At 41.6% G+C, this 22,708-nt stretch overlaps 1 protein-coding gene and 1 long non-coding RNA gene across 5 annotated transcripts in view; both read left to right on the top strand.

Annotated features, from left to right (window-relative positions):
* The window catches only part of LOC148131573 (uncharacterized), an 819,361-nt gene that overhangs the window by 226,613 nt on the left and 570,040 nt on the right, over window positions 1-22,708 (top strand). The gene's annotated exons all lie outside the window — the stretch shown is intronic.
* The window catches only part of TSNARE1 (t-SNARE domain containing 1), a 286,328-nt gene that overhangs the window by 105,979 nt on the left and 157,641 nt on the right, over window positions 1-22,708 (top strand). For all 4 annotated transcript variants that reach the window (XM_087962260.1, XM_087962261.1, XM_087962262.1 and 1 more), the window contains 2 exons: window positions 7,285-7,375; window positions 21,835-21,909. In XM_087962260.1, the coding sequence (XP_087818386.1) occupies window positions 7,285-7,375; window positions 21,835-21,909 (166 nt within the window). The remainder of the gene's footprint in view (window positions 1-7,284; window positions 7,376-21,834; window positions 21,910-22,708) is intronic.

Below are 22,708 nucleotides of genomic sequence, written 5' to 3'. Positions count from 1 at the left end.
TGGAGGCCCGTTTTTCACCCTCCCTGAGCCTCCATGTGGGCCCTGTACTTACCTGGTCTCAGCCGGTCTTCTGGGTCCTGATGATTTGCTTGAATAAACAGGCCAGCTCTCACTTGTAACGTGGCTTATTTACTTACAAACATCAATCTCCCACCTCCAGCAAGAACGGCAGGAAGCTGAGCAAGGTTAGCGTGCGGAGCATCTGCCTCCCAGCGCCTCTTATAGCTGCGGCCTGCTCCCTCCTACATGCCACTATCTCCTGTCAGCCGCCTGACTCTAATCGCTTGTGCTCCTAATCCTGGGCTGTCCTTACCTGACCAAACATCCATCCCCAACCTACTGGCTGCCTAGAATCCTCTCTCGCCCCGTTCCGTTACAGCTACCCTCACCACGTGCTCTCCCCCTTAGTGTTTGGTCTTGGGACTCTGCCATCCCGAGACTTCGGAACTGCAGTGGCATATGCATACACGGGTTTCCCTACAGTCGCCATACACGATATTCTTCCGACTAAAATCAGAATTCCTATTTTTTCAGCTTTGCCGGTTGGGAATTCCCCCCCCCCCTTTCTTCTCCTCCTTCCCCTCCCCTCGGAGGCCCTGAGTCAGGAGTTGCTACCGCCGGCGCGCCTCTGCACGGCTCCAGTCCCGCGTTGCCTCAGGAAGGGAAAGGCAAAAAGGAAGAGCCAGCGGGCGGCGCTTTTGCAACAGCACCGGAGGAGCGCAGCGGCTTCCAGGTTTCTTCCTCCTGGCACCTTTCGGTCCATGGATACTTTAGAGGCAAAACCATCCCTGCGGCGGGCGGGCTGGCTTGGCAAGTGGATGAGCCGAACAGCGGCTTGCCTACCTACCTTGCGAGGCAGGGGAAAGCGGGAGAAGGGAAGAAGACGGGGGTGGCATGGAGCGGGGGGGGAGAGGTTTCCGGGGATGCGGAGGTGTGGAAAGAGCCAGACGGCTGCAGATCCCTCCGGAGAGCGAAAGCAATGTTCATTTACCGGAAAATTCCCCTGCGGGAAGTCGCACGGAGGAAAAAAAAAAAAAGAGCGTGGCTACTTTTCAGATTTTTTTTTCAGATGGGAATATCATGCCTGAGTCGCCTTTCCCAACTGAGCCTCCACGGAGATGTCGGATAAGCGATAAGATAAGATCAGGATAAGAGATAAGCGGCACAACACTTGGAGCCCAACGTCTCGCATCCCAAATGGGCCACGTGGGAACTTCTGGGAGGGGTGGGGCAGAGTGGGCGGGGCCAGTCAGGAATGGGATTTACCGGTTCACCGAACTGGTCATTAAAAATGATAAAATTAGCTACCAGTTTACCTGAACCAGGATGAATCAGTGGTGTTCTGACCCAAACACTTTGCGAATAAAACAAACACAATCAAAGGGAACAGAAACTTTTTAATAATTCTTAGCGAATCCCCGGTTAAAAGGCTGCTGCAAACTAATTAACTTTGATAAGCATGAACCTCGCCAAAATTGTGTGAGGCTGCCAAGAATAACAGATAAGGTTACCTAGGAATATTTTACAACACAAGAGTCTTCAAATACCAACTACGATACTGCAATGTCCACGAGGCTCGAGTTTCAAAACGTCTTTGCTTCCTGCAAAGAACGTCCGATTCACAGCTGGCTTTTATCTTCTTGAAGGAGAGGCCATTACCTTGCAGCCTTACTTCCGTGCTGCTGCAGCTGCTTTTTCCTACAAGCAGCCCTGCGTGTACGCACTTGGCACAGGCTCCTCGGGAACCTCCTCATCGCTGCTGCCAGCGCCCACAATCTCTGAAGGCAGCAGCCCACTCCCTAATGGTCCTGGCCCCTCATCTGAGTCCTCGCACTCCTCAGCCATCTGCACCAGCTGCCGGCTAACCACAACAGGTAGCAGCCCAGCCCCTGTATTGGGTGGATAAATTGTGTCACCTTCTGGGACTAAAATGCTGGGACAAACAAAGAAGTCTTCCATCAAAACAGCTCTCCAGGGTGAATTTCAAACCCCATTTGTAACCTGGTTTGTGGGGCGAGTTAGAAAACCATTGTGGCTGCCTAGGAAAGTTGTGTTCTGAGCTTTCCAAGTTTAAGAGGAAAATGGAGGAAATGGAAAGCAATGGGTGACATCACAAAAGAGGTTTATCCACCAAGAGAAAATATTGGGGAGAGAAAGCACGGAAGGAACTGAATCCTGCAGGGATAATTGAAAGGCACAAAAGAAATATCTTTTGTTGGCCACGTCAGCAGTTTAAAAAAAAAAGAGAGAGTGATAGAGAGAGGTAAAGATGGACCCGATGCTTGCAGAAGATGGTAAGATAGCCATCAGTGATGGACAGAGGTCCTCAACCTCTCCTTTGCTTTCAAAAGAGACCTGAAAAATAGACAAAAGAAAGAAATGGTGATATGTGAAAAGTCTAGTAAAGATTGAAGAGTGCCTGCTTGCCGTGAATTTACGTACTTACTTTTTTAAAAAAAAAACAAATTTTATTAGTTTTACGAAACAATACACAAACAATCAAGGCATAATAACATAAAAGATCTTTTCTAAAAAAAAACAATAGAACATACAAAATAGTTCCAAATTGTAATATATATATATATTTACGTTATCTGTTCAACTTCGTATCTTATCCCAACTTCTCCTTTTCATTCTATTATCCAAATTATATTTCTTGCTAATTAGAATTTTATTGCCTTTCAAAAACAATACACAAACATACAAAACATAAAACATAAAAACATAAAACATCTTTTCTGAAAGCTGCTTGAAACTCTTCGCACAGACACAAATTCAAAAATCATATTTACTTTATATATCATTCCATATCTTATTACCATTTTCAATTTTCTATATAGCTTCTTCCCTCTTTTATCTTTCTTATTTTTATTTTATTTATCTTATCTCAATTCAATTCATAATACTTATCATTCTTTGTCAGTTCTATTTCCAGCTATCCATTCATCTTTTCTCTTTAAATATACTTCTCCTGTACACTGATTGGAGTGACGCCTTTTACTCTTTCCCCTAACTTTATAATACTTAATATAACACTTAGTTTATATTGAGATTCTGTTTAGTACATTCTAAAATTACACAATGAATTTTATGAGAAAAACAAAAAACAAAATAAAAGCATATAAAACCACTATCAATACCATTAAAAAGCTAATCATATATATTGATACTCATTTATATCTTAAACATTTTACTCTAAATACACATATAAAAACACAATCTTATGTACCTTCCAGAATCCCTTTTTCAATTAGATTTACCCATTGTCTCTAAATAGGTTTTGTTTCTTTAAATCTTGCTTCCCACCATTAAGGTTTCTCATCCCCTCCTTTCTCTCTTGCTTATTTTTCTCCTTGCACTTTTTACCCCTTTGTCTCTCCTCCTCCCTTTTCTTCTTCTGCTTCCCTTTCTGTTGTTTTCTAACCTTGTATCTACCTTTCATCTCATTTTTCTCTTTTTTGATTGTTTTTTCAAACCTTAAAATCCCCTTTTTCTTTTCCTCTTTCTCCTCCTCCCCAAAAGGAACCCATTGTTCATCAAAAATGGCTTCTTCTTCTTCTTTGTCCCAGTCATCCTGCTGCGTAGTCAATTTTTTATAAGTGCATACCGCCATTTCTAGAAATTGAAAAAGAGTGCCCAAAGTATCTTTTCCATCTTGTTCTTCTTTTTTATATTTTTTATATTCAATTTTTAGTTCATCCACAAGCAATGCCATCGTGAAGAGAAAAACTTTTTCCAAAACAACCACCCAAGTATTTTTAATCAAGAATAATTCCAAAAAGTTCCAAAGTCACCAAAGAATCCAAATAAACTATTTCTTTTAATACTTTTTTTTTTCTTTCTTGTATTTCTCTTTCTGGGGTTACTATTTAATCAAAAAGTTCCATTAAAGATATATCTTTCTTTAAAGTTCTAGGCAATCTCCTCCTTTTTCAAATTCTGCTCCAATTTTTTTTTTTCCTCTCCCTACCCACTTACAACAACAATTTTCCTTTAATTGTTCAGAAATCCATACCTCCAATACAGGTTTTCCAATTTCTTAAGTTGTTAAATCCAATGTCCAGGAATCCTTTATCCCTTGGCTTTATATGGGGTGGGAGAGTGAAGAAAAAAAACTTTCCCTTGACAGCTTTCTCCGCCGCTTTCCAATCTTCTTAGGGATACAATGTATCTTTCAGGCAATTCAAGCAATTCAGTTTCCAGGGTATTTAAAAGTTGTTATTCTCCCAGCTCAGCCAGCACTTTCACTTCTCCTGTTTCTTCTTTCTCCTTCTTCCTCCAGCACAATCTTATCCAGCTGCCGGCTTCTTTGTGGTGGCCATTGCTGACCGCCACTCCACCGCCTTAAGAAAAGGAGGTTATGCCGGGTGGGGAGGGGTCTGCGATACCCCAAACCCCTCTCCGGATCCTCCCTATCTTCGGCTGCCTCTACGGGGCAGCCTTATCCTCCAGATCCGTCAGGATCGGAGGCACCAAGACGGCTAGCACAACAGGGATCGCGCAGGATCGCGAATCCTCGACGCCGCCGAAGCCTGGCAAACCGGAAGACCCTTACTTACTTATTTTTTTAATAGAATAGCAGAAGAACAGAGTTGGATGGGACCTTGGGGGTCTTCTAGTCCAACCCCTTGCTCAAGCAGGAAACCCTATGTACCATTTCAGAGAACCTCTACCCTCAAAATGATGCTATAGAGCAGGGGTCCCCAACCGCCGGTCCGCGGACCGGTGCCGGGCACGGAACAAGCCTTACCGGGCCACTGGTTGCTGGGCGCCGCCATCTTTTTTTGTAAAAAGCGCTTCTGGTGAGCTTTTCCGGGTAGAAAGCTCACCGAAGCGCTGTTTCATCATAAAAGATGGCGGCGCCAGCGCTTCGGTGAGCTTTTCCGGGTAGAAAGCCATTTCTACCCGAAAAAGCTCACCAGAAGCGTGGCATCGCTTATCTTTTATGACGAAACAGCGCTTCCGGTGACGCCACCGGGCGCCTTTTCGTCATAAAAAGATGGCGGCGCCAGTTGACGCCGGTACCGGGCCGCGCGCCCAGCTGATGTCGGAACCGGGCCGCGGCGTCGAAAAGGTTGGGGATCCCTGCTATAGAGCACTGCACACCAGAACAACTAGACACAAGGACAGTTTTTTCCCGAATGCCATCACTCTGTCCCACAACACTGTCAAATTATCTACTAAAACTGTAGTCTATTACTATTATTCTTCTCATCCTTCCTTCCTTCCTAGTACCTATCTCTTCCCACTTATGGCTACAACCATGTTGCTTGTATCTTTATAATTTATATTGTTTTATTTGTTCCCTAGTATGATTTGATTGCTTATTAGTAACCTATGATTATCGTGTTGCATCTTATGATGCTTGATGGAATGTATTTTATTTTTTCTTATGTACACTGAGAGCATATGCACCAAAGACAAATTCCTTGTGTGTCCAATCACACTTGGCTAATAAAGAATTCTATTCTATTCTATTCTATTCTATTCTATTCTATTCTATTCTATTCTATTCTATTCTATTCTATTCTATTCTATTCTATTCTATTCTACTCTACTCTACTCTACTCTACTCTATTTTATTCTACTCTATTCTATTTTACTCTATTCTATTCTACTCCACTTCACTCCACTTCATTCCATTCCATTCTTTTCCTTCCCTTCATCTATTCTATTCTATTCTATTCTATTCTATTCTATTCTATTCTATTCTATTCTATTCTATTCTATTCTATTCTATATTCTACTGTGCATTCTCTTCTCTATTCTATTCTATTCTATTCTATTCTATTCTATTCTATTCTATTCTATTCTATTCTATTCTATTCTATATTCTACTGTGCATTCTCTTCTCTATTCTATTCTATTCTATTCTATTCTATTCTATTCTATTCTATTCTATTCTACTCTACTCTACTCTACTCTACTCTACTCTACTCTATTTTATTCTACTCTATTCTATTTTACTCTATTCTATTTTACTCTATTCTATTCTACTCTACTCCACTCCACTCCACTCCATTCCATTCCATTCTTTTCCTTCATCTATTCCTATTCTATTCTATTCTATTCTATTCTATTCTATTCTATTCTATTCTATTCTATTCTATTCTATTCCATTCCATTCCATTCCATTCCATTCCATTCCATTCCATTCCATTCCTCTCATCTCCTCCATTCTATTCTGCATTCTCTTCTCTATTCTCTTCTCTCTTCTCTTCTACTCTCCTCTCCTCCCCTTCCTTCTCCCTTCTCCTCTCCTTGCAGCGTCAGCCAAAAAAGCCAGTGCAATCCTAAGTTGCATTAGTAGAGGGATACAATCAAGATCAAGGGAGGTACTAATACCACTCTATAAAGCCTTAGTAAGGCCGCACCTAGAATACTGCATCCATTTTTGGTCACCATACTAAAAAAAAAATGTTGAGACTCTAGAAAAAGTACGGAGCAGAGCAACCAAGATGATTAGGGGACTGGAGACTAAAACATATGAAGAACGGTTACAGGAACTGGGCCTGGCTAGTCTAGTGAAGAGAAGGACCAGGGGAGACATGATAGCAGTGTTCCAATAACACATTGGCGCAGGAGGCCTTCCAGGCCCCAAATGGGACACTGGGGTGCGCACACACACACACACAAACCCCCAAAATTGAATGCGAGTGCCCCCCTGCACATGCACCCCACCCCTGTATGCATGCACGCACACATCCCTCGCATGCACCCCACCAAAAACTAGCTGGCAGCGCCCACAATTTCCGAAGACAAGCTGTTCCACTGGTTAATTGTCCTCGCTATTAGGATCCATCTATGTTACTTTCTTTGGCACTAAATAAGATGTTTTTCCATTGATGATGTTTCTTCAGCTTTCTGTTCTCACTTGACCTGGAGGTTTTCTCTCCTTGTCCACGCCACTTCAGTGCTCTGAGGTCAGCCAACCTCAGCTAAGTGCTGCTCCCTCGTATCACGTTTTAAAAATCACTATCCATTCTTCCCTTTAACGTTAAGTAGGAGCAGAGGGATCTGAAAATGCCGCCAATGGATAGAAATGGGTTCTTCCAATGCTGACATCTGAAAGGACTGCTCTTCTTTTATGAATGGACATCTCTCTAGGCTTTTAGGGATGGTTGTTAATGTAGCATTGGGGCTTTTACTGGAAGAACGACAGGGTGGGGTATGGCTGGACGTCAAAATGTTCCTAAAAGCGCTCTAAGCATTTATGTGGAATTGAGCTTGACTCTATGGCTTCCATCAAGGTTGATCTTTCTTTGTTTGCTTTTCCCCCCCCAGCCACACAACTCAACAAGAGACCAACAAAACCATCACGACGTGCACAAGTGCCATCCGACAGCTGTCCGAGGGTATCAGAAGCTCTTCCAGGGTGAGTGTTGAAACTCTCAAGTGACTTCAAGAGAATTCAGTATTATCCTCTACTCTATTCTACCACTGTGAAGCGGTATATAAGTCTAGGTGCTAGTGCTAAGAAGGAAGGAAAGAAGGCAGGAAGAAATCGAGGGAGGGAGGAAGGAAGGGGAAGATTCAGGGAGAGGACCAAAAGGAAAGAAGGAAAGAAAAAGAAAGAAAGAAGGAAGGAAGGAAGGAAGGAAGGAAGGAAGGAAGGAAGGAAAGAAAGAAAGAAAGAAAGAAAGAAAGAAAGAAAGAAAGAAAGAAAGAAAGAAAGAAAGAAAGAAAGAAAGAAGGGGGGGAGGGAGAAAGGGAGGAAGGAGGGAAGGATGGGGTAGAGGGAAGGAGAGAGAGGGAGGAAGGAAGGAAGGTGTGATGACCTGGGGCATGGCACAAAAATAACAAAGTCACAAAAGTAGATAAATTCCTTTTAATACCTCCAACTTGCCCCCCAATGTCCAGTTATCCTCGGCTGGAGATCAAACTCTTCCAAAAACAGTCTACAAAGGGAAGAAATGCAGTCCGAACTCAAAGTACAGATTAATTAGAAATAAAAAACACACAACACAAACCACGTTGAAGTAAATTAACACAACAGGCCAGGATAATAAATTACAGGCTTCCAAAAGATAACGAAGCACAACACAGTTGGAAGAATGCCAAAACCCAGATAAGCCTCTGACAAAGATAATGCACACTTTGCTTCCAGCAAGGAGCTGTGTGCAGATGCCCCACTTATATCCTGTTCTCCCAGCTGCAACTAATGAAGGAGATCAGGGCCCTTTCTTCTCTCATAAGTCACGTTGCTCCCTTCTCCGTTCCTCCCTGCGTGCCCTAGGATGAAGAGGGGATGGCCCTGGGTCTTCCTCTGAATGCCCAGCCAGACTGTGCCCTTCCCCCGTTTCTTCCAGAGTCACCTGAGCCACACTCCCACTCCCTGTCAGCTGCTCAATCTCCCCCTCAGAATCAGACTTCAACAAGGGCACGACAGAAGGGAGGGAGGGAGGGAGGGAGGGAGGGAAGAAAGGAAGGAAGGAAGGGAGGGAGGGAGGGAAGAAAGGAAGGGAGGAAGGAAGGGAGGGAGGAAGGAAGGAAGGAAGAAGGAAGGAAGGAAGGAAGGAAGGAAGGAAGGAAGGAAGGAAGGAAGGAAGGAAGGAAGGAAGGAAGGAAGGAACCAGCACTGTGGTGGCCCAATGATTAGAATCCAGGCATGCAGGATGACTCTGCTCACTGCCAAGAGTTCGATCCTGACTGGCTCAAGATTGACCATCCTTCCATCCTTCCAAGGTGGGTAAAATTAGGACCCAGATTATTTGGGGGCAATATGCTGACTCTGTAAACTGCTTAGAAAGGGCTGTAAAGCACTGTGAAACGGTATATGTGCTATATTGCTATGGAGAACATAATAAGAGTGGCCTAAACTACACTTAGTGGCTAGGCTGATGTCCTTGCTTCTCCATATTCGACTCACGTTCATCCTCGCTTGTGACCCATTGCAATCCGACATTTTATTTCTAACTGCTACAGCTACCTATATTGACGAGGAAAGGTGGGGAAAAAAAAGATAATTGAAACACAAATTCCGTCTGTCCGAAGGGCTTCTGTGAACTTTCAGGACGCAGCACGCAACCCAAAACATGTTTCTTGCGAATTGTTTTCTGTTTTCTATTACCCAAACACGCACAACAAAACAACACAAGCTTTGGCTTTCATATCTAAGGCTTTCCAAGCCCTCACCTTTCTACCATCTTGAAACGGAGAACACCTGGCTGCATGTCAGGTAATTCTCGACTTAACGACCAGAGGTGGGCTTCATATGATTTAACAAGCGGTTCGCCTAGTGCAGAACCCAAAAAGTGAGCGTGCGTCCCGCGTCTTTGCGCCGCTTCAAACACAGGACGATTTCCATATTTTGCATAAATTCTTTTTCCTTCAAAACTGAGTTGTTCAAAGTCCATCTCGATCTTTTTTCTTTTTTATTTGTCCCTGCCATTTGACCCATATTGGATTATGGTCTGTCTGCCCAAGGACTTGTTTCTATATTTACTTCTTGTATGTTGGAGATTAGTTCCGTTGACATCCAGATCGTATCTATTCATGACCAAAGATGAATGGGCAATTTCGTGCACGCGGCTTCCAGCACACCTTCTCGGGCAGCCGCAGTGAGTCGAGCGGATGAGGTTGTGGAAATCATCTGGGCTGCATGGGCATGGCAAGCCAGTCAGAGATTGAGATCAGGGATGGGCTTCAAATTTTTTAGCAACCAGTTCTCTGACCGGTTGCTGGGAGGGCATGTCCATGGTGGGTGTGGCCTAGTCGGCCTCCTGCAGCACTGTGCGTGTGTGTGTGGGGGGCATTTTCGCCCTCACCGGGCTCTGTAGGCTCTCTGTGCCGTTTTTTTCAGTGCCGTTGTAATTTTGAACGGTCACTAAATAGACTGTTGTAAGTCGAGGACTACCTGTATAATAAACCCCTGTGTGAATTAGAAGGAGGTGGCCAAGGATTTTTAGAATGGAATGGAATGAAGTGGAATGGAATAGAATAGAATTGGAATGGAGTGGAGTGGGGTGGGGTGGAGTGGAGTGGAGTGGAGTAGAGTAGAGTAGAGTAGAGTAGAGTAGAGTAGAGTAGAGTAGAGTAGAGTAGAGTAGAGTAGAGTAGAGTAGAGTAGAGTAGAATAGAATATGACAGAATAGAGTAGAGTAGAGTAGAATAGAATATGACAGAATAGAATAGAGTAGAGTAGAAGAATAGAATATGACAGAATAGAGTAGAGTAGAGTAGAGTAGAATAGAATATGACAGAATAGAGTAGAGTAGAGTAGAGTAGAGTAGAGTAGAGTAGAGTAGAGTAGAGTAGAATAGAATATGACAGAATAGAGTAGAGTAGAGTAGAATAGAATAGAATAGAATAGAATAGAATAGAATAGAATAGAATAGAATAGAATAGAATAGAATAGAATAGAATAGAATATAGAATTCTTTATTGGCCAAGTGTTTCTGCCTTCATAATTCCAGGTTGCTGGAATTGGGTATATCTAGTCTAATGAAAAGAAGGAGTAAGGGTGACATGATAGCAGTCTTCCAATATCTCAGGGGCTGCCACAAAGAAGAGGGAGTCAAGCTACTCTCCAAATCCCCTGAGGGCAGGACAAGAACCCATGGATGGAAATTAATCAATGAGAGAAGCAACCTAGAACTAAGGGGGAATTTAGTTGCTCTTCTCTGAACTTTTTCCAAAATCTCAACCTCTTTTTTACAGTGTGGTGGCCAAAGTTGGTTGCAGTATTCCAGGTATGGTCATTCTTGACATTCAAAATATCCATTGCACATCTCAGGTCTGATTGAACAACGAATGAAATAATTTTGGGCCATAATAAAGAATGTTTGAAATTATATTTAAATTCATAGCCTTGATCTTGAAATCTTTCTCTGCGCTACTAATTGTCATTTTCTGCTTTGTTTTGCTTTCTTGTTTCAATTAAAGCACAAATTTATTATTGTTTAAATAGGCAAAGCAGGTCAAAGGAGGCTAAAGTTAGCTTCACAGTCACATTCTGAATGCATTACGATATCAAAGCTTGCAAAGATTTTGCGATTGGAGTGATAATATGAATAAAGATAGACTGAACTGTCCTTATCAGATGCCTGAAATATATTTAGCATTTCGTGGCCTTTTACAGTCTTCCTAATCTAATATTTACACCATGGTGCATATCTCATGTTTGACGGATACTTATAGGCAGAAAACCTGAAGAGATTCCTCTCACCAATCGTAAAATATTCTAGTGTCAAACCTCTTTATCAAAGTATACTTTCCCAAGATGGATTTACATAAGTAAAATATTCTCCTATCAAATCTTCCATCAATGTAAATTTTCTCGAGATGGATTTATAGAGATAAAAACCCTACTTCCAGTGATTGAACTATTTCGGCAATATCTTATTTAAAACATCTCGCCTTTCGCTTTTCAAACTGCTGGAGCATTAGCTAGAGACCGGGAAGGAGCTTTGGCAAGGGAGGAGAAGATTGAGGAGATGGCAAGCAACTGTTAGAATAATAGAGTTAGAAGGGACCTTAGAAGTCTTCTAGTCCAAACCCTGCCTGTTCTGACCCAAACCCTTGTCCAATAAAACAAACATGAGCCAAAGGGAACAGAAACCTTTTAATGATTCTTATGAATCCCTGATTAAAAGGCTGCTGCAAACTAATTAACTTTGATAAGCATAAACCTTGCCAAAACTGTACGAGGCTGCCAAGAATAACAGATAAGGCTACCTAGAGATATTTTACAACACAAGACTCTTCAAATACCAACTTAAGATACTGCAATGTCCACGAGGCTCGAGTTTCAAAATGTCTTTGCTTCCTGCAAAGAACGTCTGATTCACAGCTGGCTTTTATCTTCTTGAAGGAGGGGCCATTACCTTGCAGCCTTACTTCCGTGCTGCTGCAGCTGCTCTTTCCTGCGAGCAACCCTGTGTGCACGTGCACTTGGCACAGGCTCCTCGGGAACCTCCTCATCGCTGCTGCCAGCTCCCACAATCTCTGAAGGCAGCAGTCCACTCCCTAATGGTCCTGGCCCCTCATCTGAGTCCTTGCTCTCCTCAGCCGTCTGCACTTGCTGCCGGCTAACCAGAACACTGCTCAAGCAGGAGACCTTATACCATTTCAGACAAATGGCTGTCCAGTCTCTTTTTGAAAGCCTCTAGTGATGCAGCACCCACAGTTTCTGAAGGCAAGCTGTTCCATTGGTTGATTGCTCTCAACATTAGGAAGTTTCTTCTTCATTCTAAATTGCTTCTCTCCTTGGTGAATTTCCGTCTATTGTTTCTTGTCTTGCCTTTTGGTGCTTTGGCAAATAGTTTGACCCCCTCGTCTTTGTAGGAGCCCCTCAACTATTGGAACAGTGCTATCATGTCTCCCCTTGTCTTTCTTTTCATTAGATTCGTCGTATCCAATTCCTGTAACCATTCTTTGTATGCTTTAGCCTCCATCCCTCTAATCCAAGGGTCTTCAAACTTGGCAAGTTTGAGACTTGCTGACTTCAACTCCCAGAATTCCTGATCTAACATGACTGAAGGAGGAATTTTGGGAGTTGAAGTCCACAAGTCTTAAAGCTGTCAAGTTTGAAGACCCCTGCTCACATCATTCTTGTTGCTCTTCTCTGCATTGCTTTCAGAGTCTCAACGTCATTTTTATATTGTGGTGACCAGAACTGGATGTAGCATTCCAAGTGTGGCCTTACTAATGATTTGTAAAGCCGTAGTAGAACTTCATGTGATCTTGATTCAATCCCTCTATTAATGCAGCCTAGGACTGCATTGGCTTTTTTTGGGGGTGGTGGTGGTATAGCTCTTGTCAGTTAGTGTGTAGTAACAATATTGCTTACTTCATTTGTGACGGTTGTTCACCCTGAGCTCTGTAGGAAAGACCCATAGGGCATCGGGATGAAAGGTTGGGACCAAGAATAAGATTGCTTACAGCCACAATGGAGTGAATGTGAATTCTGTTTATAGCTGTGGTTTGTCAGTTTGCGAATTCAGAAGGGTTTCTTTATTAACCTATCTCATCAATGAAGAAAGATGATGTTGTGGCATTGAAAAGTCCATCAGAGCTATCCATCAATCAGAATAGAGCTGGAAGGGACCTTGGAGGTCATCAAGTCCAACCCCTGCTCAAGCAGCAGACTCTATACCATTCTGGACAAATGGCTGTCCAATCTCTTCTTAAAAACTTCCAGGGATGGAGCAACTTCTTGAGGCAAGGCCTTTCACTCAGTGGTGGGATTCAAATTTTTTTACTACCAGTTCTGTGGGTGTGGCTTGGTGGGCATGGCGTGGCTTGGTGGGCGTGGCAGGGGAAGGATACTGTAAAATCTCCATTCGCACCCCACTCCAAGGGAAGATTCCTGCAAAATCCCCATTCCCTCCCCACCCCACTAACCTGCTTTCCAGCTCCATTCTCCTTTGAAGGGCAACCAAAGAAGACCCAGCCAATCAGCTGGGACTCGAGAGGCAGAGAAGAGATGGAGGCGGGGCCAGTCAGAGGTGGGATTTGCCGGTTCTCCGAACTACTCAATATTTTATTTTTATTTGATTTATTTGATTTGTCAATTGCTTACAAGATAATACGTATAAGTATATACATAGTTATGAATACATGAAATGGGTACATATAAGAAAAATAAAAGAAACAATAGGACAGGGATGGTAGGCACGTTGGTGCGCTTATGCACGCCCCCTACAGACCTCTTAGGAAAGGGGTGAGGTCAATAGTAGACAGTCTAAGGTTAAAGTTTTGGGGGTTTGGGGAAGAAACTACAGAGTCAGATAGAGTATTCCAGACATTGACTACTCTGTTGCTGAAGTCGTATTTCCTGCAATCAAGTTTGGTGCGGTTAACCTTGAGTTTGTATCTATTGTTTGCTCTTGTGTTGTTATGGTTGAAGCTGAAGTATTCATTGACAGGTAGGACATTGCAATGTATGATTTTATATACCATACTTAGATCAGACCGAAGACGGTGTAATTCAAGGTTTTCTAGGTCTAGAATTTCGAGTCTGGTGGCATAAGGTATTCTACAATGAGTAGAGGAGTGGAGAACTCTTCTTGTGAAATATTTCTGGACTTTCTCAATTGTGCTAATATCAGATATGCAATGTGGGTTCCAGACTGATGAGCTGTATTCGAGTATTGGTCTAGCAAATGTTTTGTATGCTCTAGTTAGTAGTGTGATATTACCAGAGAAAAAGCTACGTAGGATTAGGTTAACAACTCTTAATGCCTTTTTGGTTATGTAGTTACAGTGGGCTCTAGCACTTAGATTATTAGAGATGAGTATTCCAAGGTCCTTTACAGAGCTTGGATCATCAACAAGATCTTGACTATTCAGCTTGTATTTTATTTTCTGAATTTTTTTGTCAATATGTAAGACAGAGCATTTATTTGTTGAGATTTGAAGTTGCCATTTGTTTGACCATTCTGATACATAGTCAAGATCTTCTTGAAGGGTAGCAGTATTGTCTGGTATTGAACAGCTTTACATCATCAGCGAAGAGAATGCAGTTGCTCTTAATATGATCACAGAGGTCATTTATGTAGAGTACGAAGAGAGTTGGTCCTAGAACACTGCCTTGGGGGACACCACTATTGACAGGTACAGAATTTGATAGGATGCTCCCAATTTTGACCATTTGTTGTCTGTTTGACAGGAATGCTTCTATCCAGTTATGCAGTTGTCCAGAGATACCATAGGATTTTATTTTTAGGAGTAGTTTGTCGTGTGCCACTGAATCAAAGGCTTTACAGAAATCTATGTAGATTGTGTCTATTGCTTTGCCCTGATCGAGTTGTGTAGTCCATATGTTTTTGCAGTGTAAGAGTTGCAGATTACAGGATAGTTTTTTCCTGAAACCAAATTGTTTATTAGAGAGTAGGTTGTTTGTCTCTAAGTGGAGGATAATGGATTGGTTAATAATTGATTCCATGACTTTACAGGTGATGCAGCATAAGGAGATTGGTCTGTAATTTTCAACTAGGCTGAGATCTCCCTTTTTGAAGATGGGGATGACCGTGGCTTGGTTAGGCAAGGTTAGGCAAGGAGCTGGTCCTGAAAGATTTTTCAAAGATTATGCTTAGAGGTTCGGCTATGGCAGTGGATAGCTTTTTTAAGAAGTAGGCACATATTCCATCTGATCCAATAGATAGAGATGGTTTTAGATTGCGTAGTGCTTTTTCAACATTGTCTTCTGTAAAATCAATATGTATTAGATCATTGTAGTTTTCTGTGGTTCGGCTAGGAAATACTGGGCATGATCCATTGCTGTTTACAAATACTGAGCCGAAGAATGTGTTAACAATGTTGGCTTTAATGGTGTCGTCGTTGCAGTCTTTACCATTAGGTCCTATCGGGTGGGATGGACCTTGAAGTCTTTTAGTTTGTTGTTTACAAAATTGTAAAAAGCGCGGGTGGAATTGGTGCACAGAAGGTTTTCCTCTTGTTTAATGTGATAATTGGTGCATTCAGTCTTTATCTGGTGGCATAAGTTTTTGTATCGGCTTTTGAAATTGGCAACATGATCAGATTTGTTTTTCTGCCAGAGTGATCTCCTTTTGGATTGAAGTTTTCTTATTGTTATGAGTAATCTGTTTTTTGTTTTGTTTTGGGAGTTGTTGTTGGTACATATAGTTTGATGACTCTTTTGACTTCAAGTAAAAATATGTTGTAATGGTCTTCAACAGTATTGCATCCAGTAAATAGAGATTGCCAATCAAGGGATGAGAGATCGTTGTCTATAAGATCATAGTTGCCTTTTTTGAAGTTATAATTGAGGATTACATCATTGTGATGATTTTTGTGTGGGCGTATGTTGAGACAAAAGTCAATCATATGGTGGTCACTGCTGGAAAAGGGTTCTTTAGTTTGTATTCCGTACATTAAATTCAATTTCTGCTACCGGTTCTCCAGAACTGGTCAGAACCTGCTGAATACCACCTCTACTTTCACTGGTTAATTGTCCTCACTGTTCGGAAGTTTCTCCTTAATTCCAGGTTGCTTCTCTCCTTGATTAGTTTCCATCCTTTCTTTCTTGTGTTGTCTTCTGGTGCTTTGGAAAATAAGTTGACCCGTTCTTCTTTGTGGCAGCTCTTCAAATATTGGAAAACTGCTGTCATGTCGCCCCTAGACCTATCAAATTGATGAGAACTTCTTCAATATATCAATTGGCTAAGAGACATGTGTGTATGGAGGCTTGCTTATTATGAACCCAGGTTTCTTAAATTCAAAGATCCCAACAAGAATGTATAAAATGATGCCTTCAAAATCTTATATCTATAATACACCCTGAGCAATTCCACTTCAAAGGCAAAACTATGGGTTGGAGGTCTGAAAATAGACCAATTTGCGCATCGTGGAAATGAATCAATGTTTTGACCATTTCCCAAAGTGCTCAAGGCAGTCCATTTTTATGCTCAACTCAATAAATTTGCCTCTACAGCAAGGTGTTTGACAGCATTTGCGTGAGCCACGAGGTTTAGCGTGAAGAATAATTCAAGATAAAATGTTTTATGTACCTCTCTTTCTCAGTTTGGCCAATATGGATATTGTTAGACGGTCTTCTCTGGCCATGATGGTTAATGGCCAGAAGCTTTGGGGGGTTGAAGAAAAAGTGAAAAGCTGAGATTGATGACCGCTGCGGTTTAATAGGGCTAATGTAGAAATTTGAAACATGTCCCACTGCTTAAATTCAGCACTGAGATGACCTATTCCCAAGGAATAATGCCAAAAGAATCATTACCAAACTCTAGTATAGATTGAATTAATAATTTGTTGGCCTGACTTGCCAACTGCCCCATCTTCTTGGAATTGGATCCTTATATCTGCCCCCATTATTTATGCATTTATTTATTTTACGTATTAACGGAATTTATATAGTTGCCTAACTCACTCGCGGTGACTCTGGGAAGCTTAGAAAGATTAAATACCCCAGTACAAAAATCCAGAACCTCCCAACCTCTCCTGGTGGCAACAACCAGACTACCTACTTGGTAGACTCCATCCTCCTCTGGGGTCCCCAAAGCCAGTTTTTCAAGGCCTTGGAAAGAGTATCAAAATGCGGGCCAGTCTTATCTCTGCAGGAATGATGTTCCACAGGGAGGGAGCCACCACAGAGAAGGTCCTTCTTCTTGGTCCCACCAGATGGTCCTTAAGAGAGAGGACCCAATGCTGCTAGATAAAACCCACCCTAGCTTTGGGGATAAATTACAGGGGTGGGATTCAAATTTCTTAACAACTGGTTCTGTGGGCATGGCCTAATGTTTGGGTGTGGCTTGCTGGTCATGTGACTGGCTGGGCGTGGCTTGTATGTCAATATTGTAAATATATATGTAAAGATTGATTTTTTTTTATTTTAAAAAAAGAGCAACTTTTACCCAAAATTGAGCTGCTTGCAGAATCACAGCTTCACTCAGAGATCTACCTTTCTGCAATCTGCTACCTGAGTCTGCACTGGAAAATAGAAGCTTCCATCTGAAGGAAGGTTCAGCTCTGCTCTCAGGCCACTTCTCCCCCCCCCAACCCCTTGAATACCACCCCTGACTGGGCCACAGGGAACCCTCCTGGGTGGGGGTGGGTGGGGAGGGGAGGGGCCAGCCTGTGGTGTGATTTGCCGGTTCTCCAAACTGCACAGAATCGTAACAACCGGTTCTATAGAACCGGTCTGAACTGGAAGAATCCCACCCCTGGGATAAAAGTCAGGGGGCGGAGATGAATAGGTGTGGCATTCATCTTCTGGCCGGTCGGACTTCTTAGCCTGCGGCGAGAGAGAAACTTTTTGCCCGAGCTGCTGGCACTCCTAATAAAAAAATCATTGATTGGGTTGGTCGTGTTTGGGGGGAGCTAGGTCAGAACATCCATCTTACAAGTAATCCTCCATCAAAACTCTGATTTGTCTTCTTTACAAATGTTCTTCCAAAAGTGTGTGACTCCTTGATAGGCTTTCTGGTTTCCACATTAATCTCCAGCTTCCGTGTAAATGAAACTCTCCATTGGGTTTTAGGAAGGGACTTGTCATGCCTTCAATCCAGAGGTGGTCTTCAGCAGGTTCTGACAGGTTCTGTAGAACCAGTAGCAGAAATGTTGAGTAGTTTGCAGAACCAGAAAATCCCACCTCTGACTGGCCCCGCCAACCACATCTATTCTCTGCCTCCCGAGTCCCAGCTGATTGGCTGGGTCTTCTTTTGTTGCCCTGCACAAGAGAACAGAACTGGAAAGCAGGTTAGTTACTCCTTCACTCAAAACGATGCTATAGAGCACTGCACACCAGAACAACCAAACATAAGAACAGTTTTTCCCCGAATGCCATCACTCTGCTAAACAATAATTCCCACAACACTGGACTTCCGGTTTGCAAGCTTTCGGCGGCGGCAGGGATTCTCGACAGCACGATCCCTGCTGCATTCGCCGCCAAGGTTCCCCCGATCCATTTGGATCTGGAGGATATAGCTGCCCCATAGAGGCAGCTGAAGACAGGGGGAATCCGGCAAGGGGTTTGGGGGTGTCACAAACCCCCTCCCCAGCCGGCTAAACCCCCTTTTCCCGAGGCGGAGGAACGGCGGTCAGTAATGGCCACCACGAAGAAAGCTGCAGCCGGATAAGCAGGTGCAGGAGGGAGAAAGCTGGAAGAACAGTGAAAGTTGCTTCTAACCGGGACAAGACGGGAGAAAGTGACCTGGAACCTTGAAGGCTGCTAAGTATATATTGTTCCTTGTGAGAGTTACAAGCTGCGAATACTCTAAAGGGGAAAGTTTTTTCTTTGTTCTACTCTCCTTCCTAAAGTGACAGCGGAGAAAAAAAAAACCTTTTTGGCTGTGAGTGGGAAGGGAGAGGGGAAAAAATTGGAGCAAAATTTGAAAATAAGGAGAAGATTGCCTAGAATTGCAAAGTGTTGTTAAACATTAAAAAACTTCCAAAAAATATATATTTGAAAAGGAACTTTGTGATTACTTTAACCCCAGAAAGAGAAAGTGAAGAAGAAGAAGGTATCTAAAAGAAATAATCTGTTTGGATTGTTTGGTGATTTTGGAACCTTTGAGAATTACTTCTGATTAAAACATCTGGGTGGTTGTTTGGAAAAACTTTTTATCTACACAATGGCATCATCTGTGGATGGATTGAAACTTATATATCAGAAATATGAAAGAGAAAAACAAGGAGGGAAAGATGGTCTTGGCACTATTTTTCAATACTTAGAAATGGCGGTGTATACTTATGTGAAGCAGAATGAACAACAGGATGATGGGGACAAAGAAGAAGAAGAAGCCATCTTTGATGAACAAATGACTTTGATTGGAGAAGGGAAAAAGCAAAAGGAAAAGGAAAAGAGGTCTTTAAGATCTGGAAAAACAGCCCAAAAAGAGAAGAATAAGGTGAAAAGGGGACATTATGTTAAGAAACAACAGAAAGGGGGAAAGCAGAATAAAAGGGAGGTGGAGAGACAAGGGGTTAAAGAGGACAAGGAGAAGAAGAAGCAAGGGAGAAAGGAAGGGATGAGAAGCCCTAATGGTGGGGAGCAAGACGTTAAGAAGCAAAAGTTTTTTAGAGATAATGGATAAATCTCATTGTTAAAGGGATTCTAGAAAGGTACATAAGACTGTATTTTTATACCTGTATTTAGAAGTAATAATAGAAAATTAAAAATAATATGTAACTTAAAATGTGATAAAATATTTAACATAAACTAGTGAAATTTTTGTTAAGAAAAAGGGAGTACTGTAATGAAATATGATTCAAGATTGTGATGCGGGGGGGGGGGGGTGTTAATATTTTCTGGAAAGCATAAGGGTTCCCACAAAGGCATGATATTTAATTGAAATGGATAAAATGTTTAAGATATAAATGATTGTTAATATTAATGATTAGAATATGGTATATTAGCGAAATTTTTTGTGAAATGAGAGATTTGAAGTAGAAGAAGGAGGAACATTTTAATGAAATATTGAGCTATAATATGTGGTGTGGGGGGGGGAATAATTATGGAAAATAAGGCTCCCATAAAAGTATGTGATTTAATTGAAAAGCAATGAGTTAAACATTTAAGATATGAATGAATATCAATACTAATGAATAGATTTGTATTATTTTTGATAACATAGTATAATTTTAGAATGTACCAGACAGAATCCCAATGTATGTTATGTGTTTTATATTAAGTATTATAAATATAGGGGAAAGAGATAAAGGCATCATACTCCATATAGTGTACAGGAGAAGTTTTTCTTCTTTTTTTAAAGAAGAAAAATAAATGGTTGGCTGGAATAGAACAGACAAAGAATAATAAATACTATGATATGAATTGAGAGGAGATAAATAAAATAAAATAAAATAGAGAAAATTTAAAGGAGAGGAGGTCATATAGAAAATTGAAAATGTTAATAAGATATGAAATGGTATTTAAAAGGAATATGAATTTGAATTTGTTTCTGTACTAAGAGTTATAACCCGGGACTAAGCAACTTTCAGAAAAGAGATTTTTTATGCTTTTATGTTTTGTGTTTATGTGTATTTATGTATTGTCCGTCTTGAAAATAATATTTGTTTTTTTAAAAAAATAATAATTTCCACAACACTGTCCAACTATTTACTATTACTATTCATCTTCTCATCACTCCTTATCCCCCATCCACTTGTGACTGTATGACTGTAACTTTGTCGCTTGTATCCTAACGATCTATACTGACTGTTTCCTAGTATGATATGATTGCTTATTGTATCCTATGGCTATCACTAAGTGTCGTACCTGATGATTCTCGACTCTTGATGAATGTATCTTTTCTTTTATGTACAGTGAGAGCATTTGCACCAAGACAAATTCCTTGTGTGTCCAATCACACTTGACCAATAAAATTTTTTATTCTATTCTATTCTAGTGGGGTGGGGAGGGAAGGGGGATTTTACAGTGTCCTTCCCCTGCCACACCTACCAAGCCACACCCACCAAGCCACACCACACCCACCAAGCCACGCCCACCGAACCGGTAGTAAAAAAAAATGAATACCACCACTGCTTCAATCATCTGGCAACAGCTTGTCCAATCATTCTGGGTATTGGGTCTGGGATCACCATTCAGGCATTTTCATTGACAACATGTGTGGTTGGTATATGCTAAGATGCCCTTGAGGGTTTCTTGGGTGAAGAAGGGAACAGAATGTGCATCTCTAATCTTTCCACAGTATTGTAAACAGAATACGCAATACAGGGTCTGAAATCTTAATCAAATCTTCTTATTCACCAACAATGAGCATTTGTTTGATGAGAGATAAGAGAAGATTTGGCCCAGGAGGGCCCTCAAGATGCTCCTTAAACATCTCAAGATGCTTCATAAACATCTGTCAAATGGAAATCAATTTCAAAACAAATCTACCTGCAAAAACAAAACCACCAAAGCACATTGAGATATTTGATTATTTTGCATTATCCCAAAAGATTTTAATAGAAACAAATTATATTTTGGAATAATTGCCCTTACCTCTACTTATCTGGTTTGTCATGTTTCTTTTAGTTTGAAATTCATTGGCCTTAGGTTAACATGATTCACCTGACTGGATGGTGGGGAATGGAAGGATTTATATTTCCTGCAAACAGCTGGTCATTTGCATTATTTTTAGAGGGTTGTTGAGGCCACTTGGAGGTTTATCTGTGTCATGGTGGCTTCAACGACTCTCCAAAATAATGCAAATGATCAGCTATCTGTAAGGAGTAGGAATCCTTTCATTCCCCATCATCCAGTCAGAGCTGAAGAAGCTTTTTTGGATGAGAAGCAAAATATCTTCAAAGAAAACCAGAAAGTTCAGTTGCCTCTTTAAAAATGCACCTTTAGTCCAACAATGGAGGTTTTTAAGGTTCATCTCTCTCTTATTTCTTCTCTCTCTCTCATAGCAAGAACGACTCCAGCTCGACCGGCTGAAGAATCAACTTTCCGATGCCATTCAACGATATGGAACAATACAAAAGGTAAGAATGACAGGGCAGGACCCTGGAAATGAGAGAAGTCCGTTGCCTTTTCTTTCTTTCTTTCTTTCTTTCTTTCTTTCTTTCTTTCTTTCTTTCTTTCTTTCTTTCTTTCTTTCTTTCTTTCTTTCTTTCTTTCTTTCATCCTTCCTTCCTTCCTTCCTCCCTCCTTCCCTTCATTCTGTCCTTATTTGCTCCTCCCTCCTTTCTTTCTTTTTTCTCATTTCTTCTTTCATTCTTTCTTCCTTCCTTCTTTTTTCTTTTTCTTCCTCCCTCCCTCTGTCCCTCCCTACTGTCTTTTTTTCTACTCCCTCCCTCCCTCCCCTCCCTCCCTCCCTCTTTCTTTCTTTCTTTCTTTCTTTCTCTTTCTTTCTTTCTTTCTTTCTTTCTTTCTTTCTTTCTTTCTTTCTTTCTTTCTTTCTTTCTTCTTTCTTTCTTTCTTTCTTTCTTTCCTTCCTTCCTTCCTTCCTTCCTTCCTTCCTTCCTTCCTTCCTTCCTTCCTTTCTCCTCCTGTTCCAAGAGACACTTTAGACTGTCCCAGGCACGTGACAGTCCTCTTTCAACTAGCAAAAAAACCTTTTTGTTCCACACATGCTGTTTCTGCAGCAAATCACCCTGTGATTTCCGTCCTTATATTTATGTCTTGTCATCTGTTTCAACCCATCCAAAGGGGTCCTTTGTAAATGGCCTGGTGACATCAGGGGCTGGGATGGAGAGGCAATATTGGCACTTTCTCACCCTTAACTGCTATCAGGTTGTTGTTGTTTTTTTCAGTGCTGAATTTGATCTGGAAACCCCGTGT

Source organism: Notechis scutatus, chromosome 3 (assembly GCF_049901735.1).
Source record: "Notechis scutatus isolate UNSWTSFEM ecotype Mainland chromosome 3, rNotScu1.2, whole genome shotgun sequence".
Lineage (NCBI taxonomy): Eukaryota > Metazoa > Chordata > Lepidosauria > Squamata > Elapidae > Notechis > Notechis scutatus.
This window is presented reverse-complemented; position numbering and strand designations above follow the sequence as displayed.